Source organism: Lepus europaeus, chromosome 5 (assembly GCF_033115175.1).
Source record: "Lepus europaeus isolate LE1 chromosome 5, mLepTim1.pri, whole genome shotgun sequence".
NCBI classification, from domain to species: domain Eukaryota; kingdom Metazoa; phylum Chordata; class Mammalia; order Lagomorpha; family Leporidae; genus Lepus; species Lepus europaeus.
Window position 1 is genome coordinate 18,872,330 of NC_084831.1, and position 21,905 is coordinate 18,894,234.

Sequence of the window (21,905 nt, forward strand, 5' to 3'; positions counted from 1 at the left end):
TAGGTGTGCGAGTGGGCTGAGTGCGGGCTCTGCGTGTACATGCATTCACGCACAGAAGCACACGTGTGCACACATTTAGCTGCACAGATGTCACCTGCTGTGTGTGGGCTCCTGCGCACCCACCAAGCTCGCTTTCTCTCTCTCCCTCTCTTCCTCTCCCTCTATCTTTCTCTCTCTCCCCCTGCCCCACCAGGGATCCCGGACCCCACTGGAGTTGTGGGGTCTCTGGGAGGGCCCGGGGACAGCGCCTTAGACCGACCCAACCGTGGCCCCAGCCACCAGTGACCCTCTTGCTGCAGAAGCTCCAAGACGCCCCGGGCAGCCCCGAGGGATGACAGGGGTCACCCCCGACGGACCGAGCCCTGCAGACTAGCCCGGTCTCCAGCCCTCTCTGGGGCTGCGCGGGCGGGGGCGGGGGTCTCGGTCGCTCGGGTCCAGCGACCGCTGGGCAGTAACCAATGGGCGGCTGTGCCCCAACGGGGATCCCTCGGAGGCAGCCAATGACCTCGCTCCGCTCTCCGCCCCCGCCCCCGCCAGCCCCGCGCAGCTGGACCATTGGTGCCGGTGGGACGGGGGGAGTGTGCGCGGCGCGGGTCTTCGGGCAGGGGGCGTGGCCTGAGTCGCGCCTCCCTCCGCACCCCGGCTCAGCCCCTGCGCCCCCAGACTCCCAGACGCGAGGCCATTGGCCGGGCGGCGGCGCCGCCGGTGCGGCGGTGGTGGCGGGGAGGGGGAGTCCGGGACTCGGGGCGCGCGCAGGTGGGCGTGGCAGGAAGGCGGGGCCTGGCGGGGGCGGGGCCGCGGGCGCTGTCGCAGTGAAAGCCCGGGCGGCGGCGGCGGCGGCAGCAGCGGCGGAGGCGGGCGGCGGGTGTGCGCGCGTGCGGGACGCAGGCTCGGCAGCCGCGGCGGCTCAGCCTGCGGCGGCGGCAGCGGCAACCCGTCTGGAGCGGCCGCGGCGAGGACGCCAGCTGCAGCGGGGGAGGTGCAGCTAGGGCTGCGCGCTCCGAAGAGCCGGCGGGGGCCGGGAACAGGTGATCCCAGCGGGAGCCCCGAGCCCTGCAGAGTTGGCTGGGCGGGAACCCGCGCTCCCGGGTGCAGCTGCAGCTGCCCAGCCGGCGCTCGGCGCCCGGCTCCAGACCCGGGCTCGAGCATCCCCCGGCTCGCGGGGGCCTCGGGAAGCACCCCCGCCCCCGCAGGCTAGGAAGTGCAGGCTCCGGCTGCCGGGCCCCTCTGCGCGCCCCGCGCCCGCTGCCCTGCGGAGCAAAGTTGTGGACGTGTCCCGAGAGCCGCGCCCGGGCGCTGTCGCGACTCTGCGGGCTGTGCCCCGAGCCGGCCCCCTCTGAAAACTGCCTCGGAGGCGGAAACTTTGGGCGCCGGCGAGCGCGGGAGCGAGGCCGGGGCCCGGGCCTGCGGACGGCCCTCGGCGCGGCGGACGGCATGTGACGGCCCCGGCGCGGCCGCAGCGCGGGAAGGCGCGGGCCCCGCGGGCGGCGGGAGGGGCTGCGGCGCGCGGTGACCGCTGCGGGCCCGGTCCCGAGCCGCGCGCCCCGCTCTCCTGGGCCCCCGGCGCGGGAGGCCTGGCTCCAAACTCGCTGAACTTCGGGGACGGTCTCCGAGGCGGCGGCCCTGCCCGGGGACCCCCGCGGCGGGCGGCCTCCGCGGGCCCAGCCCCGCGCGGACACGTGCCTGGTTGCCCAGCGCCGCCGGAGTCCGGCACGGCGCCGACAGGCCCCAGCCCAGTGTCCAGCCACCATGCCCTGGAGGAAAGTGCCGGGCTTGGCGCCGGCCTCCCTGTGGGGGCTCCGGCTGCCGCAGAAGTTCCTCTTCCTCCTCTTCCTCTCGGGCCTCATCACCCTGTGCTTCGGGGCCCTCTTCCTGCTGCCCCACTCCTCTCGCCTCAAGCGCCTTTTCCTGCCGCCGCGGATCCAGCAGCCTGGTCTGGAGGTGGTGGCTGACATCGCCGGCCACCCCCTGGCTCGCGAGCAGGACCTGCTCCCCAACCCAGCGCCCGCGGCCCCTGCCCCGGGCCAGGATGGCCCCAGCAGCCAGTCCAGAGTCCGGCGCAAGAAAGGGTGGGCGCGGCGCGTGCGGCCCACTGGCGCGCGGAGGCTCCCGGACGATGGCACCCGGTTCAGCTTCGACTTCAACGCGTTCCGGAGCCGCCTCCGACACCCAGTCCTGGGGAGCGGGGCTGAGCAGCAGGAGGAGTCCGGCAGTCCAGTGCGAGCCCAGCGCGAGAAAATCAAGGAGGTAAGGGCCCCGCGGGGAAGCCAAGACCTCCTGGTGCCCCCGTGCGCTGTCCCTGGCCCGTGGCGCGCAGTGGGCCCTAGACGTCGCACCTCTACAACCTAGGCGCTTTCCCACTGTGAGCCTCCAGACCCTCGGACTGCCTGCCGCCCACCCCCGGGCTCTGGGCTCCCCGTCCAGTTCTCAGCCCTGGTGGCCTCCACTCCTCCCCCTTGGAGTTGCTGGTGAGAGTGGAGTTAGGGTCATTAGTTGGCACCCTCCGTTTGCCACCTGCCACAGTCATTCTCTCGACGGGCCCTGACTTCTCCGAAACCCCTGTGGGGACCGGCTACCTGGACACCCAGGACTGCAGCCGGGTGTGTTGCCCTGTAATGAATTTGTGAGCAGAGACGCTGTGCGTTCTTGCTGGCCGATTCCGTGGAGCGTGGGAACTGTAGTACATCCTTGTCTGGGGTGTGGGAAGGACGGAGCAGTGCGGAGAGAGGGGTGATGTTTCGGGAGCCCTCAGATGATCGGTTCTTGGGCCGCTTTTCTGTAGGGCTGGGACCAGGGAGGGATTTTGAAGGAGCTGTCCGAGTCAGTTTAAGAAGTCGAAAGCAGACATGGTCTCGCCACCTGGCGAAGATGGTTGCCGCATGGCCACGGGTGCCTGATATCCTGCTGGACCCCTGTTGGAGCTGCTTGCAAGGGGTTTGTGCTCAGCAATGCAGCGGGGGCTGCAGTGACACCCCCAGGCCACGAGGGGGCTGTGGGCCGGCCACCGGGCCAGGGTCTCCTCCCTAGGAAGGAGGATGCTGTGCCCGCCCTGGGGACCCAGAAGGAGAGAGCTGCTAGGTCGGTCTGGACTTCTCTGCTTGCTGCAGAGGCGTCGGCTGGGCTGTCCTGATTTCTAGGGCCGTCAGGCAGCCAGGGTCAGGACCTGTGTGGCTAAGACCTACTTAGCAGAGATGGTGGCGAGCTGCACGGTCCCTTCTTATCTGAAGTCCCCTCCCTGCCTGCGAGCCTCGCATTCACACTCATCTCTGCTGCTGTTCTGTGCTAAGCCCTGCGTGGAGACTCTGTCTTAACTGGCAGTCACAGGGGATTTCGTGAGATTGAGATCAGAAGCCACAAGAAAGCCAGAGTACGTGGTGTGTGTGTGTGTGCACAAGAGCCTGTGTGCACGCTTGTGCTCTCAGTGGCTTCCAAAGTCTTGTTGCAGTTGCAAAGGTAGGTTGAAGGCCGGACTTGGCAGGGGCTCCGCAGGGGGCTTCCTGTCTCCCTTTTCCATTAAGCAGGTGTCCTGTGGCATCTGACCTGGCCCACCGGAAGCTCCCTTCTCAAAGCTGCCTGTGCCCTGCCAGACCTCCTGGGAGGGCAGGAATCCCCTGGAAATGACATATAAATTGCATGCATGCAGTTTTTCATGGGGCGTACAGAGCTGCCATCAGATTTTGCAAAGGATCCCCAAAAGGATTAAGAATGAACTGCTCTCCCCCTCGAAAGACAAACCGTCCACCCTCGCATCCAGACATGTGACCGGTTCCTCAAAGCCTGGGCTTGGGAGCCAAGGCAGGAGAGGTGGGCCAGCTAGCAGGGGCTTGGCTCTCGCCTTCTGTGTGAAGACAGCCTCCTTTGCCAGCACAGGCTTGTGGCGGTGACTTGCCGCTGCCGTGGGGGCAGGGGAGGAGGTGTGAGGACTATGCTGTGCAGATGGGCGTAAGCTAACAGGATGGGAGGAGGGCTCTTCCTATCTCCTTGCACCCCTGGTAGTAGCTGGAGGCCTGTTCACTGCCTGCCATGGTCAGCTGCTGTTGCCCCAGCGGAGGGGCTGCTTTCTCTACACTGTGCCTTGAAGCGTGGTGTGTCCACAGGCTTCTCAGATTTGACCTCCCCCTGCATAGTCCGGGAAAGTGGGGCAGAGTATTTGGCTTGGCTGTTAACATAGACTTTGTGCCCTGCTGTCCTACCTGAGGGAGTGCCTGGGGCCGCTGCCAGAGGGCCCCTTGAGTCCCTTCTGGTTTACATGTCTGTGTTGTGCCTGCGGGGAGACTGTGCTGGTGAGGCAGTGCCTTCACGGAAGGGGCTGTCGCTGTCCTCTCGCGTTTCTTGGCAGACATGGATGGATTAGACCTCAGGAGCACAGGGGGAGCTGGCATCGGATGAAAAGGGTCCTGTTCTTACAAGATGAGTTCTTTTTTTTTTTTAAAGTCAGAGTTACACAGAGAGAGAACAAGAGGCAGAGAGCGAGGTCTTCCATCCACTGGTTCACTCCCTAATTGGCTGCAATGGCTGGAGCTGCGCTGATCTAAAGCCAGGAGCCAGAGCTTCTTCTGGGTCTCCCATGCGGGTGCAGGGGCCCAAGGACTTGGGCCATCTTCTACTGCTTTCCCAGGCTATAGCAGAGAGCTGGATCGGAAGTGGAGCAGCTGGGACTCCAACCGGCACCCATATGGGATGCTGGCTCTGGAAGCGGTGGCTTTACCCACTATGCCATAGCGCTGGCCCCACAAGATGAGGTTTTATAAAAGTGAAACAAACACACCCAGCTTGTATCTCCCCAAAGTGTATTTGTGAACATTCTGTTTGGAGAGATGGACGCGGGCACGGGGTCTATGCTGAGAAGGGGGCTCTGAAGCTATACCCCCAGGCATCTGGGCACAGGGAGACACTCACTAGAGCCCACTGGGTTTTTTTTTTTTTCACTAAAACCTTGGAGAAAGAAAGGTGCAGAGAGGGGCGGCCCAGAGGAAGCAGTGGAGTTGCAGTTTGGCTGTGGTGGTCTGGCTCGAGGCCGGCCGCCTCTTTTCCTCCCTGGGCCTTCCTGTAGAACAGGCCAGGGAGACGTATGTGCCTGCAGCCCTGTTCCTTCAGTGGACAGGGTCTCGTGGACAGGGTCTCGTGGACAGTCGTGTCCTCAGCTATTTCGAGCCATCTCAGTCCCGTGAAGTCTGGGATGATCGTGTGGTGGTGGTGATGGTGAGGAGGTGGGTGGAGGAGGTGGTGGAGTGGTGGTGATGGTGGAGGGGGTGGTGGAGGTGATTGGTGGTGGTGGGTGGAAGAGGTGATGGAGGTGATGGTGGAGGTGGTGGTGGTGGTGGTGATGGTAGAGGTGGTGGTGGAAGAGGTGATGGAGGAGGTGATGGTGGTGGAGGTGATGGTGGAGGTGGTGGTGGTGATGATGGTAGAGGTGGTGGAGGTACTGCAGGAGGAGGTGGAGGGCATGGTGGAGGTGATGGAGGTGGTGGTGATGATGATGGAGGAGGTGGTGGTTGTGGGTGAAAGTGGTGGTGGTAGTGGAGGTGATGGAGGAGGCTGTGGTGATGATGGTAGAGGTGGTGGTGGAAGAGGTGATGGAGGAGGCGGTGGTGATGGTGGAAGGGGTGGTAGAGGTGATGGTGGAGGTGGTGGTGGTGATGATGGTAGAGGTGGTGGTGGAAGAGGTGATGGTGGAGGTGATGGAGGAGGTGATGGTGGTGGAGGTGATGGTGGAGGTGGTGGTGGTGATGGTGATGGTGGTGGTGGTGATGATGGTAGAGGTGGTGGAGATACTACAGGAGGAGGTGGAGGTGGTGGTTGTGGGTGAAAGTGGTGGTGGTAGTGGAGGTGATGGAGGAGGCTGTGGTGATGATGGTAGAGGTGGTGGTGGAAGAGGTGATGGAGGAGGTGATGGAGGAGGTGATGGAGGAGGTGATGGAGGAGGTGATGGAGGAGGTGATGGTGGTGGAGGTGATGGTGGAGGTGGTGGTGGTGATGGTGATGGTGGTGGTGGTGATGATGGTAGAGGTGGTGGAGATACTACAGGAGGAGGTGGAGGTGGTGGTTGTGGGTGAAAGTGGTGGTGGTAGTGGAGGTGATGGAGGAGGTGGTGATGATGGTAGAGGTAATGGAGAGCATCACGCTGGTGGTGGTGACAGGGGTGATAGTCACTGTTGTGTCCCTGGCACATACCCAGGAGCAGGGTATCCGAGAGCGGATGAAGTTCATTGCTCATCTCGCCCAGTGAACTTGGGAGATGGGAAGAATGGAGTTCTCAGCTAGAATGCAGAGGCAGCGTGGCCTGTGAGCAGCCTGCCTTTTCAGATCCAGGGGTGGAGTCAAGTTCAGAAAATGACTCTTCTGACCTGTGATGAGACTTGGTGCTGCACAAGTATGGCTCTTGCGCGTTACGTCCCGATGGAAGAGCCCCGCCTATCTGCACCTGCTGTTGAAGGCTGGCTGCTCCTCTGGGCAGCCCCCGTTGTCCCTTCCGGGAAAGGAACATGATGCTGGGGTGAGACCGCCCGGAGCCCCAGGGCCCTGCTGGCTGGACAGACGCAGCCCTACTCTGAGTGTAGGGCTGACTGGGAAGAAAGGGGGCTGACTCTACCCACCTGCTGCCCCCTCTGCCCAGAGCCTTTATGCATCACTGTGTGTGTGCGGTCCTGCTGAGAATGCAACCTGGGTTCAAGTCCTACCACTCCATCAACTCTGACCTTGGGGGGAAATTCCTGTTTGTCACGGGCCTCACCTTCGTGGCGAGCCCGAGAGGCTGCTGCGACTCTCTGTCCCCCGGCCTCACTTGGGTACCATTTGTGTGTAGGCTTGCTTCAGTGCCTGGCGTGGCTCAGATCCTTGACTGAATGGCTCCGTTAAAGACCTGCAAGTTCCCGTTTCAGTTGTTGGTGGCAGAGGCTGGGTCTTCTCCCTGATGGAATTGTAGGGAGGCTCAGAGCAGGAGCTACAGCCAGGTGTAGGGGCCCAGCAGCTGAGCAACCCAGGGAGACTTTTGGAAGTTGCAGTGGATTTCCAAGTGCAGGTCTGACTCGAAAGGAGTAGGGAGGTGATGCTTTTTTTTTTTTTTCCAAATGTTTATTTATTTATTTGAAAGTCAGAGTTACACAGAGAGAGGAGAGGCAGAGAGAAGGTCTTGCATCTGTTGGTTCATTCTCCAATTGGCTGCAATGGCCAGAGCTGTGCCAATCTGAAGCCAGGAGCCAGGAGCCAGGAGCTTCTTCTGGGTCTCCCACATGGGTGCAGGGGCCCAAGGATTTGGGCCATGTTCTCCTGCTTTCCCAGGCCATAGCAGAGAGCTGGATTGGAAGTGGAGCAGCTAGGACTTGAACCGGTGCCCATATGGGATGCCGGCACCACAGGCAGCAGCTTTACCTGCTACACCACGGTGCCGGCCCTGGGAGGTGATCTTCTTAAGAGAAAGCTTTGACGCCTGGGTAGCAGACACCCTCTGGGCTGCCTTGAGTTGTCCCCGAGTGCCCGCGAAGCCCCAACTCTTGCGGTCCGTGTCTGCTACGCTGTGTGTCCAGGACACTGTTGGTTATGACAGGTGAAGGAGTCTGAATAAGTCATCTTGGCAAATGATCTTTGGCTCCTCATTAAAGGCCTGGTTCATTAGTCGTGTGTGGTTTTTCTGTGCGTCTGATTTATCGTTGCTGGTGCCAGGGACAGGTGGGAAAATGAAAAGGCCTTGTGCTCTTTGTAGCATGTGAATCTGGGCCTGTGAGATGTTCAGGATAACTGATAGCAGACACAGCTCAGATTTAACTGCCTTCCTAGGAAGAGCTCTGAGCTGCAGATCCACCGACGACCCTTGCTTTCCCTCCTGTCTTTCAGTTTTTTCAGTTTCCCTCTTGTCCTGCTCTAAGCTGCCTTTCACAGAGCAGGAGCCTGGCCTGCGAGCCCTGGGTGGGTCCCCAGGGAGACCTTCCACCCTATGCCCCGCCTGGCACCTCCGCCTTCTTCCCTAGAACTCAGTGCATGGTTGGAGTGAAGCTTAGAGCTTGCGCCTACCGGGTCAGGCAGCTTAACGCCTGCAGGGCGGCCGCTCCCTGCTCTGGATGGATTTGCACCGTCCCTGTGGGGGATCAGGCATTCCAGTGGCAGCCGCTTCTCGGGCCTCACATCCTTAACTCCGTCTTCAGTGTTGAGGCTAGAAACAAATAGAACGATAACTTTTACAAGTCAGCTGCTTATTTCACAGTACAGTTAAGGGGGTAAGAATATAGATTCCCCTGTGGTTTTCAGAGTGACTGATTTACATCCAAGTTCAAGAAATGCCTTTTCTCTAGCTTTCCCGGAAGACTGATCCATTACCCCGCCAAAAATAAATATTGTGATGTATATCAGGCATACTTTGCTCAAAGGGACTTACATCTTTTCTCTTATTGCAAAAAATAAATCAGGCTCGCCGATTGTAAAGCCCCATGGAAGGAGGCTGCTCGCCAAGCCAGGTGGGTGCCCAGCCTTGGCGGGTGCTGGCTGTGCCCTGGGAAGGCACCTCTCTGTGCGCCCTGAGTGAGTGTGTGCTCTGGGAAGCGCTGGGAGCCGTGGGAAAGCCCCTCATGCTGCCTTGCTCTCCTTGGCCACACCTGAAAGGTTCAGCGAGGATGGGATGAAAGCGCAGTTGCCCAGGTGGATTCTGGGTATTTATCACACTACTTGAAGAAAGGGGCCACATGTGGAGCAGGGGTCAGTGTCATGAACCAAAGATGATGATGATTCCAGGTCTGTGCACCTGCAGCCCCAGGAGACCTGGCCTACTGAGACCAGAAGCCGTGGTTCTGGTTCCCCACTGCCCCAGGCCAGGAGCTCTGCGCATGGGAGTTCGCATCCTTTGGGGGAAAGAAAGGACAGGATTTTGCTGGCCCTGTGTTTCCGTGGCAGGTGATGGCAGGTGACACCAAACTGAAGGCTCCTCAGAGAGTCCTGAGGCCTGCAGAACCTTAGCCTCCCCTGCTCCCTCTGGGGCCCCAGCCAGCAGCTCAGTCGGTGTAGTTTCGGTGTTCTTAAATTCTGAGTCGTTTCAGCTGAGATTGCTGTACGTCCGCCCTATTTTGGTAGCTCCGCCTGCAAAGAGAGCTCTGAGAAGCCACAGAGAGCACAGCCATGGGGCTCCGTGTGGCGGCTCAGGTGCAGGTGTTTGCTGGTTTCTAAGATCTGGGCTGAGAGCGCCTCCACACCCGGCACCCAGGCAGGCACGTGGGCGGAGCAGCTCTTCCTCAGGAGGATGTCTCCCACCTCTGCAGCTTCTGTAGTTGAAGGTGGAGCAGGGCCCGACCGCGAGTGTAACCCTGGCCTGAGAAACTTGGGCATATTGACTTGTACACTCCTTGGTAGAGAAGCAAAAATTATGCTTTCATCCAGTATCCTCCGGGAGCCAGTCACTTCACCAGTGAGTTTTCACTCAGTAGATTGATTTTCAGTGGCCAAATGGTAGTGCCGTGGGCTGCTGGGGTCCAGGTTCTTGCCTCCAACACAAGAATTTGAGGACAAGGTGTAGGTAAAAGTCAGTAGAGAAGCAGGATTTACTTAGCATGCAAAGCAAAAAACACACACTCAAGAACACACACACTCTCCTGGAGAGACGGCTGCACTCAGCGGGGTTCAGGTCCCCCCTCTGTGGGATTTGGACTCTGGGTGGAGTTTAGTTGAGGATTCATAAGGGGTAGAGTCTGGGGCAGGACTTGCTCTTTTCTGGAGATCTGAGAAGTGTCATGGTGTCAGGTGCATGATGGGAATAAGGGAGTAGGACTGTCAGCCGTGGTGTTAGACATTAGGATGAGCTCAGAGATCCTTGTGGGGATATGGCCGGCCAAGCCCTGGTTTCATGGAAGCTGTGGCTTTCCACTGCGTGGGGTGGGGAGGGTTTGGGCCGTGCAGGCAGGGCTGTGGGGGAGGGCGGGAGACCCCTGCTGCTTCCTGCCAGCTCCCTCCTTTCCCCTTCTCAGAGGTCTTCGTCCCTTCGTCCTTACAGGAGGTCGTGGGGGGAAGGTCTGTCTCTGTAACTTCATGCTGTCGGGGCATCCGTGGTCCCTGCCTACCCAGGGGGTGACAACCCCTGGCCCACTGCGCTGGAGCTCGCGTGGAGGAGCTGCAGGTTCACCACCAGGCGTCGGCAGTGCCTGCGGTCCCTTACGACACCGGCTGTACCCGGAACTGTGGAATTCTGCAAGAGATGCGTTTGGCCATCAGGAGGAGCATCCGTGGGCCAGAAAGGAGCAAGATGAGAGCCGTGCGGGAGAGGAGCAAGCACTTTGGGCTGCTTCCCAGGTGGTGGGAGGCGAGAGAGTTCCCTTTACCGAAGTCATGTCGGTATTAGTGTGTTCACTCAAGAAAAGGCCTTTTATGTGCATCTGAGTTTAAGAAAATTTAAAGATTAATCAGTATGTATTGAAGAGACTGCAAATCAGCGTTGGCCTGGCACAGATGGCTTTAAATATTTTCATCCATGTGATTACTAAGAAAAGAGTCAGCTGGACCTGTTTAATTTGGGTCATGAAGAGATGCAGAAAAAGATCATTCGCCATTTCTGCCGTGCCGTCAGCGCTGGCCCAGAGGCGGCCTCGGGAGCTTTGCAGGCTTTGCCCTCCCCAGGCTGTGTTGAATCTAGTTGTCAGCAGTGGGGCCCAAGAGTTATTTTATTAGCGCAAAACTTAGTCGGAACTCAACAGTTTCTAAATAAAAACGTCAATAACAGCGGAGCTCCAAAATTTGCTGAATTAAATAATCCCCAACTGCCTTTAAACTGCTTTATTTTTAGCAGCATTGCTAAGAGGCTGTGCTGTGTTTCCGGCTCCGACTATAGGTTATGCGCTTGGTGGAAATCGTGACTCAAAGGCAAGGCCGTTCCTCTTCCCCAGGGACAGCACTGTCCATCCTGTGGCCTTCTCATCTCTGGTAGCTATTTCCGTGTCAAGTGCTTGATGACCACCTGGCAGAACGCAAGGCGTAAGGGCTGTGTGGTGGCACAGTTGGCTAAGCCACTGCCTACCATGCTGCCATCCTGTATAAGCTCTGGTTGGAGTCCCAGCTGCTCCGCTTCTGATCTAGCTCCCGGCTAATGCACCTAGGAAAGCAGCGGAAGACTCGGGAGACCTGGTTGGGGCTCTGAGCTCCTGGCTTTGGCTTGGACCAGCCCCAGCTCTTGTGGCCATTGGGGGAGCAAGCCAGTGGATGGAAGAGCTCCCTAATTCTGCCTTTCAAATAAAATTTTTTAAAAATGCAAGTGTAACGCCGGTGCCGTGGCTCAATAGGCTAATCCTCCGCCTGCGGCGCTGGCATACCGGGTTCTAGTCCCGATCGGGTCGCCGGATTCTGTCCCGGTTGCCCCTCTTCCAGGCCAGCTCTCTGCTGTGGCCAGGGAGTGCAGTGGAGGATGGCCCAAGTGCTTGGGCCCTGCACCCCATGGGAGACCAGGAGAAGCACCTGGCTCCTGCCTTCGGATTAGCGCGGTGTGCCGGCCGCGGCGGCCATTTGGGGGGTGAACCAACGGCAAAGGAAGACCTTTCTCTCTGTCTCTCTCTCTCATTGTCCACTCTGCCTGTCAAAAAAAAAAAAAAAAAAAATACTAGGTTGGAGCTTATCCGCGCTGATCCGATGGCAGGAGCCAGGTGCTTCTCCTGGTCTCCCATGGGATGCAGGGCCCAAGTACTTGGGCCATCCTCCACTGAACTCCCTGGCCACAGGAGAGAGCTGGCCTGGAAGAGGGGCAACCGGGACAGAATCCGGTGCCCCGACCAGGACTAGAACCCGGTGTGCCAGCGCTGTAAGGCGGAGGATTAGCCTAGTGAGCCGCGGCGCCAGCCTCCAACCTAGTATTATTTAGAAAATTTATTGTAGTCCTTACAATGAATATTTTTGTAGTCCCTACAATGAGACATTTTGTTGGCATAAATAAGACTTTAGAACTTGGTGATAACTATACTCACATGAAAATATTTTTAGTGAGAATTAGTGTGCATAGTTTGCTGCCTTAAAAAGCAAATGCATTATTCACAAATGTGAGGAATCTAAGTTTGTTACAGTTGATGCATGAGCAGTACTGGCTAAACAAGGAGACTGTAGCTCATAGAAACAGAATTAAAAAAAAAAATTTGTTTTATTTGAAAGGCAGAGTGACGGGGGGCGGGGGGGGGGGGAGATCTGACTGCTGGTTTATTGCCTAAATGCTCGTAACAGCCAGGGCTAAGTCAGCCTGAAACCAGGAGCTAGGAGCTCCATCCACGAGGGGCCCAAACACATAAGCTGTCATGTGCTGCCTCCCCGGTGTGTTAGGGGGAAGCCGGGCCACAGGCAGAGCAGTGGGATTTGCACCAGCGCTCTGAGAAGGAATACGGCCATCGCAAGCAACAGCTTAACCCGCTGTGCTAAGGCGCCCACCCCAAACACGATGGTGGCTGTCACTAGAAGATCTAAATTAATGCATTTTCTGAAGTTCTTTCTATACGTGGACATAGGTTCACGTTCAGAAATACCTGACACGTTTCACCTGCAACTTGAGACGGAACGATTCTGTCAGTGGCAGGATCGAGGGTCCTGCACATGTGACGGGATTTGTGAGGACACGTGTGGCGAATGTCGGCAGAGGTGTTCCTGCTCAGATAGAGGTGGTGTACGTGAGCCGTGAGGGCCTTGCAATCCCACAAGTTCAGCCGCCTTTACGTTTAGCGCTCACACAGTTCAACGTTAATTTTGTTCATGGCATGAGGCAGAGGCTGCAGGTGGTTCTCATTGTGGCGTCCAGTGGATTTGCACTGTTTGTTGAGAAACTTTTCCTTTCCCCATTGCATTGCTTTGACGCCTTTGTCAAGTTAATTGACGTCTCTGCTGGTGAGCGGTTCTGTTTCCGATCTCCCTTTCTGCTGGTTTGTGCTATCCTGATGCTGTGACGTGGTAGTAAGTCTTAAACAGGGAATACCTTCCTCCATCTTTGAAATTCCTTTTCAGGTTGCCTTGGCTAGTACTGGTTGTTTGCATTTCTGTCTACATTTCAGATCATGCTTGTCAGTGTCGATGAAAAATCCGGTTGGGCTTTTGATTTAATTTGCCTTGAATCTGTAGAATAAATTGGAGAGAGTTGTTACCTTAATACTGTTGGGTCTCTCCGTCTCTGAATGTGTTCTTTCTCTCCATTTATTTAGATTTTCTTTAACTTCTCTCAGTTGTGTTTTATAGTTTCCAATTTAGACAATTTGAACATCTGTTATTAACTATATTTCTTTTTAAAACTATTTTCTTTTTTTTATTTGAAAGAATGCTGTATTTTATATTTTGTGCTGTTGTTAATGGTATTTTTATAAGATTTATTTACTTACTGATTTGAAAGGCAGAGTGATAGAGAGAAAGTGAGAGAGAAATTTCCTTTCTGCTGGTTCTCTCCCCCAGTGGCCACAGCAGCCAGATCTGGGCCAGGCCAAGGCCAGGAGCCAGCAACTCCATCTGAGAGGCCCACATGGGTGGCAGAGGCCTGGGTGCCTGGGCCGTCACCCACTGCCTTTCCCGGTGTGGTAGCAGAAGCAGGACAGCCGGCACTCCTGGGACACTGGCAGCGGCCCAGCCTGCGGTACCACTTCCTGGTCCTTGCAGGAACGCCCTTCTCTTCCTGTTTTGTTTTGCTCTTTCATCAAGCGTGGAGTTGAATGTTGTCAAATTCTTTTTCTGCATCTGGGGAGATGGGGTATGGTTTTCCTCTTAATTCTGTTGATAGGATGAATCATATTGATTTGAAAAGAATGCTAAGCTAAACTTGCATTTTATTTTCTGATATTTTGTGGAGGAGTTTGGCATCTGTGGTTATGAGAGACAGTGGTCTGTAGTTTTCTTCTTGTTAAGCCTTTGTCAGCATTATGTTGGGCTCATAAAGTGAACTGAAAAGTGATCTTTTTATTCCATTTCCTGAAATCGTTTGTGGAACACTAATGTTATCTTTCCTAAGTGTTTGATAGAATTTACTGGGAAAGCCTGATAAGGGCCTGTGAGATCTTTTTTTAGGTGGTAGGATGTTTTAAAGTATTAATTGAAGTAAGATACAAGAGTACTTTTAATTCCATTTTCTATGATTTTTAAAGTTAAGTTTATTTCTTATCTTTTTTGGATTAAAAACCATTATTTCTTATTCGTGTGTTGATGGGGCTAAGCTGGGCAGGTCATGTGTGTGAGGTCACACACTTGTGTGTCTGAGGTCACATGTTGTATGTGTCTGAGGTTATATGTGTGTGGTCACACATGTGTGAGGTCACACGTGTGTACCAGAGGTTACATGTTATATGTATCTGAAGTTCCCTGTGTGTGGTCACTTGTGTGTGTCTGAGGTCACATGTGTGAGGTTCTGTGTGTGTCTGAGGTCCTGTGTGAGGTTGCATGTGCGAGGTCACATGTGCCTGGGGTTACATGTGAGGTCATCTGTGTACGAGGTCACATGTGTCTGAGGATAGATTTGTGTGTCTGAGGTCACATGTGTGAGGTCACATTTGTGTGTCTTCATTCATCTGATAATTGCCTGGAACTGAAATGTCTAAGATGGAAGATAAGATTTATTTATTTATTTGAAAGTCAGAGTTACACAGAGAAAACGAGGCAGAGAGAGAGAGAGAGAGAGAGAGAGAGAGAGGGGTCTTCCATCCACTGGTTCACTCCCCGGATGGCCGCAATGGCCAGAGCTGCGCCAATCTGAAGCCAGGAGCTTCTTCTGGGTCTTCCAGGTGGGTGCAGGGGCCCAAGGACTTGGGCCATCGTCCACTGCTTTCCCAGGCCACAGCAGAGCTGGATTGGAAGTGTAGCAGCCAAGACTTGAACCGGCACCCATATGGGATGCCAGCACTGCAGGCGGTGGCGGCTTTACCTGCTACGCCACAGTGCTGGCCCCAATAAGTTTATTTTGATGCAAAAAAATTGAAATCCATGTGTATGAGGGGTGTTCAAAAAGTTCATGAAAAATGCATACTATGAAAAAATGATTCATGGATTTCAAAGGTTTTTGTGTCCAAATGAACTTAGCCTTTTCAAAGATTATTTATTTTAGAAACAGGGAGACACATGTCTAGACAGGGAGCAGGCGAGCTTCTGCCCACTGGTTTACTCCATCCGCTGCCTACTTCCCAGCTGTGAAGGCTAGGGCGGGGCCAGGGCTGCAACCAGGAGCCCAGGGCTCAACCGAGTCTCCTCCGTGAGTGGTGGGAGCCCGATTACTTGGGCCGTTAATTCTGACTCCAGGGTTCACACTAGCAGAAACCTGCAGTCAGGAGCCAAGGCAGGTGTTGAGCCTAGGTGCTCTGGCACGGGACAGGTGCACCCTGACCACTAGGCTGAGCTGCTCTTCCTCCCCTCCCGCCCCTACACTTCCAAATTTTGTTTTTTTCACAGACTTTTTCAGAATCTCTTTTCCTGTATTGATGTTGTCAATTTGACTTGCAAGGAATTTGTCTGTTTTACCCAAGTTGTAGACTTTATTTTATTTTTAAAAATTTTTTTTTTTGACAGGCAGAGTGGACAGTGAGAGAGAGAGAGACAGAGAGAAAGGTCTTCCTTTGCCGTTGGTTCACCCTCCAATGGCCGCCGCGGCTGGCGTGCTGCGGCCGGCGCACCGCGCTGATCCAATGGCAGGAGCCAGGTGCTTATTCTGGTCTCCCATGGGGTGCAGGGCCCAAGCACTTGGGCCATCCTCCACTGCACTCCCTGGCCACAGCAGAGAGCTGGACTGGAAGAGGGGCAACCGGGACAGAATCCGGCGCCCTGACCGGGACTAGAACCCGGTGTGCCGGTGCCACAAGGTGGAGGATTAGCCTAGTGAGCCGCGGTGCCGGCCCCAAGTTGTAGACTTTATCGCAGTGAAATAGTTCTGAGGTTTTTGTTTTCCTTTTAATGTGCACGCTTGTCCCCAGTGGCGTCCTAATCTCCGTGCCAAACACTTGGGGTACCCTGTCGCCAGGGGCCAGCACTGTGGCGCGGCAGGTTAAGCTGCCTCTTGGACGCCGGCATCCTGTATGAGTGCTGGCACAAGTGATTGTTTTAATAATTAGAATTTCATCCTGTCCCATCGACCTTGACGTAGTCTATGGTTTCACCGCTAACTGTAAGCTCTCACAGCTGTGTGTTTCCACCTGCCCTCTCCAGTATGTTCTGTGGTTATCATCTATTCAACATGTTATAAATATTGTAACACAGTGGTATCATTTTTGCTTTAAACAATCAGTTGTCTTTTTAAAAAAGATTTATTTATTTGAAAGTCAGAGTTATGGAGAGAGAGGGAGAGACTAGAGAGATCGTCCATCCGCTGGTTCACTCCCCAGATGGCCACAATGGCCAGGGCTGGGCCAGACTGAAGCCAGGAGCTTCTTCCAGGTCTTCCCCAGGGGTGCAGGGGCCCAAGGACTTGGGCCATCTTCTGCTGCTTTCCCAGGCTACAGCAGAGAGCTGGATTGGAAGTGGAGCAGCCAGGACCCGAATCAGTGCCCATAAGGGATGCCGGCACTGCAGGCGGCGGCTTTACCCACTACGCCACAGCGCCAGCCCCTACTTTGCCTTTTTTTAAAAAGAGTATTTTTGCTGGATATGGAGTTTGAGGTTGACTTGTTCTTTCTTGATGCAGAAGATCGGAGCTGTTGGTTGTTTCTGGTGAGAAGTCACGGGCATTCGTTCTCCCTGGCCGCAGGTCTTCTCCCTGGGGTGGCGCTAAGGCTTTCTGCTTGTCTTTGGTTTTCGGCAGTTTAACCGTGCTGTGCTTTAGGTGTGGCTGTCTGTCTGTATCCTTCTTGGGATTTATTGAGCCTGTCTTGGCCTTGGGTTATTTTTCATTAGTTTGGAAGAAATTTGACCTATGTTTCTGCATACTTTTTTTTATTTTTTTGAGAGGCAGAGTGGACAGTGAGAGAGAGAGACAGAGAGAAAGGTCTTCCTTTGTCGTTGGTTCACCCTCCAGTGGCCTCCGTGGCTGGCACGCTGCAGCCGGCACACCGCGCTGATCCGAAGGCAGGAGCCAGGTGCTTCTCCTGGTCTCCCATGGGGTGCAGGGCCCAAGCACTTGGGCCATCCTCCACTGCACTCCCAGGCCACAGCAGAGAGCTGGACTGGAAGAGGGGCAACTGGGACAGAATCCGGCACCCCTACTGGGACTAGAACCCGGTGTGCTGGCGCCGCAAGGCGGAGGATTAGCCTAGTGAGCCGCAGCGCCGGCCTCTGCATACATTTTTTCCGCCTCCCTTTCTCTCTTCTTTTGGAACTCCAGGTTCAGGTGCGTGGGATTGCCTGGTGCTGGGCTGGAGGCCTGAGTCTGTGCAGGTTCTTTGCAGTGTTTCTTTGTCTCTGTGCGATAGTATGGCTCGTTGGTGGGAACCCAGCTGTAAGCTCACAGAACTTTGCCTCTGTAGGGTACCATCTGTTGTTAAGCCACTCAAGAAACTTTCAGTTTGGGTAGTTTTTATTTGTTGAATCTCCACGTGGGCCTCTCTATGGTTTTTGTTTTTCTGAGATCGCTCATGTGTTCATTCATTGTTCCTGTATTTTTCTGTCATTCCTAAGGGATATTATATCATAGCTTTTTTCCCTAAAATGGAAAACAAGTATTTGAGAGTCAGACACACACACACACACACACAGAATGTGAACGAGAACGAAAGGCCATGCACCACTCCCATCCACTGGTTCCCTCTCCCAGTAGCTACAACAACCAGGGCTGCCGGGCCACATCCGGGAGCCAGGAATCCGCCCAGAACTCCTGCATAGGTGAGAGGGACCCAGCTGCCTGAGCCATCGCCTGCACCACCTGTGTATTAGCAGGAAGCTGGGATCGGCAGTGGAGCTAAAAGTTGAACCCAGGCACGCCTGTGTGGAGTGTGGGTGTCCAGCGGGCGTCTTACCTGCTCCGCCCAGTGCCGGCCCCTGTGGCAGTTTTTTAAAGAAATCTGCTATTCCAACACCATGGCCATGTTTGGTCTGTCTCTACCGACTGATCTGCCCTCTTGTTAAGGGTCACATCTTCTTCTGTTCTTACCCTGTCTAGCTAGTTTTTTAATTCTGTGCCAAACATGGATGCTACTTTTTGTGAAATTCTAGATTCTTCTGCTCAGATTTTTTTTTCCCTTTCTTTTTGTTAACTTGTCAGCTGTCACTTCTTGGAGCCGTCAAGATGCCTGCCTTTGGCTGCTTTATTCTATAGTCTTCCTATTTTGTTCTTTTCAAACCTGTAGTTGGCCAGGTAACCATTTAACTAGATTATTAGCATTACATATGGAGCACAGATAAGCAGAAGCGGAGTAGATCTCTAAAGATTCCTGAGTCAAATGTATGAACTTTAATGAGCAGATCTTAGCAGAGTTTAGATATTTAAGGACTCTTATATTGTAATTGACATTGGGTGTATAATTTTATGCAAAAACTATGTCCTAAATGGAGACAACAGTTCTCATAAAGGCCCTAATTTCTGGTTGATGCCATCTTAAATTACTTGTGCATTTTTGCCCATTTACTTTTTGATGTTGGAAGAAATGTTTGTTCGTATCTGTAATATTCCAGCAGCCTCCATTAATGTGATTTTCCTCTCAAGATGAAAAAATCCTGTTAAATATTTTCTCTGGGCTCTTTGCCTTAAGTCTGATGACTGCATTTTAAAACTTGGTTTGTAGATCTTTACATTAAGAAAAAAAAACCACCCCCATAAGGCAAACTGCTGAGTCACACAGAAGCCAAATTGCTGAGTCACTGATCAGAGGGGAAGCTGAGTGGTCGGTGACTGCTTGTGTTCTGGGAGATCTAATCTCAGCACCCGTCATTCTTTCCTTTCAATAGGAGGTCGAGTCATGTCTTCCCAGAGGCCACCTTCCACGTCACTTGTCCCATTTGGGATGGGCTAGGGTGTTGAATACCAGCCTTAAGCCTCTCATTTAAGATCCTTTAAGACCCCTAGACCTAAACTTTGCCAAGCAAATGCTGATTTCTGGGAAGACATTTCGGCACCTCCTTTGTGGTTCTGTACTTGTGTTCTTGACCTAAATCAGCAAATCCGCCAGGTTTCCAGCCTCCCGAAAGCCGTTCTCCATGTCTGCCACACGCTTCCCCGGGTCCTGGGGTAGTCTTGGTGTTTAATGGTGAGGATCAGTGCGCAGGAAGCTGGAGTTTCTTCCCCTTAGTACTGGACCTTTCAGAGCCCAGTTTGTAAAATACAATCAATTTTGCTACTTCAGGGTATAAGGAAAACCCTTTATAGAAGAAGTTCATGGCTTGGCAGAAAAAGAGCAGCTCTGTCTAGAGACTGATACAGCAGTTTCAGATAGAGTGCTTCTGGGGTGTTCAGTTCCAGGTGGCGTGGAGCTGCCACACTGATCCTCCGGGAATGCGTCATCTGGTGGCTTTGCTGCAGTCCTGCTGGGGGTCTGTGTCGGAGAGGCCGCGGTCCCGGTGGAGCCGAGGGAGGTCGACATTGGACGTTTCCTGTGATTAGGCACTGGATTAGATTACAACGTAAGAAGCCCCTCTGTGCTCCGAGTGCAGAGCTCTGAAGCTGACGCCAGTGAGGGCAGGATTCCAATTTGTCAACCTGGAATTTTTAGTCTACGCTCATGTTAGAGCAAGGGTTCCTGGGTCTGGCGCTGTGGTGCAGCCGGTTAAGCTGCCTGCAGCGCCGGCGTCCTATATGAGCACCGGTTCCAGTCCCGGCTGCTCTGCTTCTGATGCAGCTCCCTGCTAATGCGCCTGGGAAAGCAGCTGAAGATGGCCCGTGTGCTTGGGTCCCTGCCACCCACATGGGAGACCCAGATGGAGTTCTTGGCTCCTGGCTTCAGCTTGGCCCAGCCACAGCCATTTGGTGAATGAACCAGTGGATGGAAGATCTCTCTGTCTCACTTTTTCTCTCTCTCTAACTGCCTTTCAAGTAAATAAATAAATCTTCAAAAAAGAAAAGTAAAAGGATTTCTGATATTTGGCCCACTCCTTGTCTGTTTCTTTAAATGATTATTTATTTATTTGAAAGACGGGGAGGGGCCAGAGACCTCTTCCATCTGCTGGCTTACTCTCCAGTTGTCTGCAGTGGCTGGGGCTGGACCAGGCTAAACCCAGAATCCTGAAACTCCGTCCCAGTCTCCCTGCATTACGCCACCACGCCAGCCCCCCTCGTCTTCTGAGTGAAAGTCTGCTTTGAAGGGAGTGGGCACTGGCTGCTGTGACCACCCACTCCTAGGCAGAACACGTCCGAGATTCCCTGTGTGTGTGCATTGTTCTTAGGAGAGCCCCCGAGCATCCCATGAAGGGTTTAGGTGACCCACTCAGCAGCGCTGTGACAGAGAGGACATGGGCCGTGATCCCGTTTTAGTGCTGGAGAATGAAAATTCTGAGAAGGGGAGCAGCCTGTAGTTTAAGCCGTGGTGCCCCGACCTCACCCCCCGCCAGTGTAAGCCGTGGTGCCCCGACCTCACCCCCTGCCAGTTTAAGCCGCGGTGCCCCGACCTCACCCCCCGCCAGTTTAAGCCGTGGTGCCCCGACCTCACCCCCCGCCAGTTTAGGCCGCGGTGCCCTGACTTCACCCCCCGCCAGTGTAAGCCGCGGTGCCCTGACTTCACCCCCCGCCAGTTTAAGCCGTGGTGCCCCGACTTCACCCCCAGCCAGTTTAAGCCGGGGTGCCCTGACTTCACCCCCCGCCAGTTTAGGCCGCGGTGCCCCGACCTCACCCCCCGCCAGTTTAGGCCGCGGTGCCCCGACTTCACCCCCAGCCAGTGTAAGCCGCGGTGCCCCGACTTCACCCCCCGCCAGTTTAAGCCGCGGTGCCCCGACCTCACCCCCCGCCAGTTTAGGCCACGGTGCCCCAACCTCACCCCCCGCCAGTGTAAGCCGCGGTGCCCCGACCTCACCCCCCGCCAGTTTAAGCCGTGGTGCCCCGACCTCACCCCCCGCCAGTTTAGGCCGCGGTGCCCCGACTTCACCCCCCGCCAGTGTAAGCCGCGGTGCCCTGACTTCACCCCCCGCCAGTGTAAGCCGTGGTGCCCCGACTTCACCCCCCGCCAGTGTAAGCCGCGGTGCCCCGACCTCACCCCCCGCCAGTTTAAGCCGCGGTGCCCTGACTTCACCCCCCGCCAGTGTAAGCCGTGGTGCCCTGACTTCACCTCCTGCCCTGCTGCTTACTTTGAGCTCCTTCTGTTGTGACACCTGAAGGCTGGTGGGTGACAATTTAGAAGAAGAGCTTTTGCTTTGGAATAAAGTAGAAATTGTCATAGTGTTGGTAGACTTTCAAAAGGACTGGTCCTGGAGTGGGTGTTTGGCCTCAGGTCTGACATCGGAGCGCCCAGGTTCAGTTCCCGCCCCTGCTTCCTGACTCCAGCTTCCTGCTAATGGGGCCCCCGGGAAGCAGCAGTGCTGGCTCCAGTAATTGGGTCCTAGGAGACCTGGTTTGAATTGCCAGCTCCCAGCTTTGGCCTGGTCCAGCAGCAGCCACTGTGGGCATTTGGGGAGTGAACCAGCTGATGGGAGCTTTCTCTCTCTGCCTCTCAATCAATCCATCCATCAATCGTTTTAGAAAGGGCTGATCTTTGACTCTTTAAAACACAGATGCTAAACTTCGTTTCTGCCCGGAATCGTCTAGGGGATTTTAGTAAACACAGATGACCCAGTGTCTCCCACTCGACCACACACAGATTCACCTGGTCTGAGCTTCCCGGGTGGTTCTGGTGTGCAGCCGGGCCGGGCAGGGGTCTGGCGCTGCCAAGGCAACTGCAGGCGGGACTGGAAATTCAACAAGCCAATGGCAGGCTAGTTTATAAGTTGATATTTTTGTGCAGCCGACGAATGCTGCTGTCAATATCCACACGGCCCTTGGCGCAAGGAAGGTTCCCCAGCTCTGCCCCAGAACGGCTGACTCCTCTGTTCCCTTTTACCCCTGCTGAGAGAGGTGGGGGATTTTCTTTCTTTCTTAACCCTTCCACCGA

At 55.1% G+C, this 21,905-nt stretch overlaps 1 protein-coding gene across 1 annotated transcript in view; it reads left to right on the forward strand.

Moving 5' to 3' along the window:
- Nucleotides 1–1,671: 1,671 nt before the first annotated feature.
- Nucleotides 1,672–21,905, forward strand: part of MAN1C1 (mannosidase alpha class 1C member 1) — a 140,836-nt gene continuing 120,602 nt past the window's right edge. Inside the window, exon 1 of the mRNA XM_062190662.1 lies at nt 1,672–2,247. Within this exon, the coding sequence (XP_062046646.1) occupies nt 1,750–2,247 (498 nt within the window). The 5' untranslated portion in view covers nt 1,672–1,749. The remainder of the gene's footprint in view (nt 2,248–21,905) is intronic.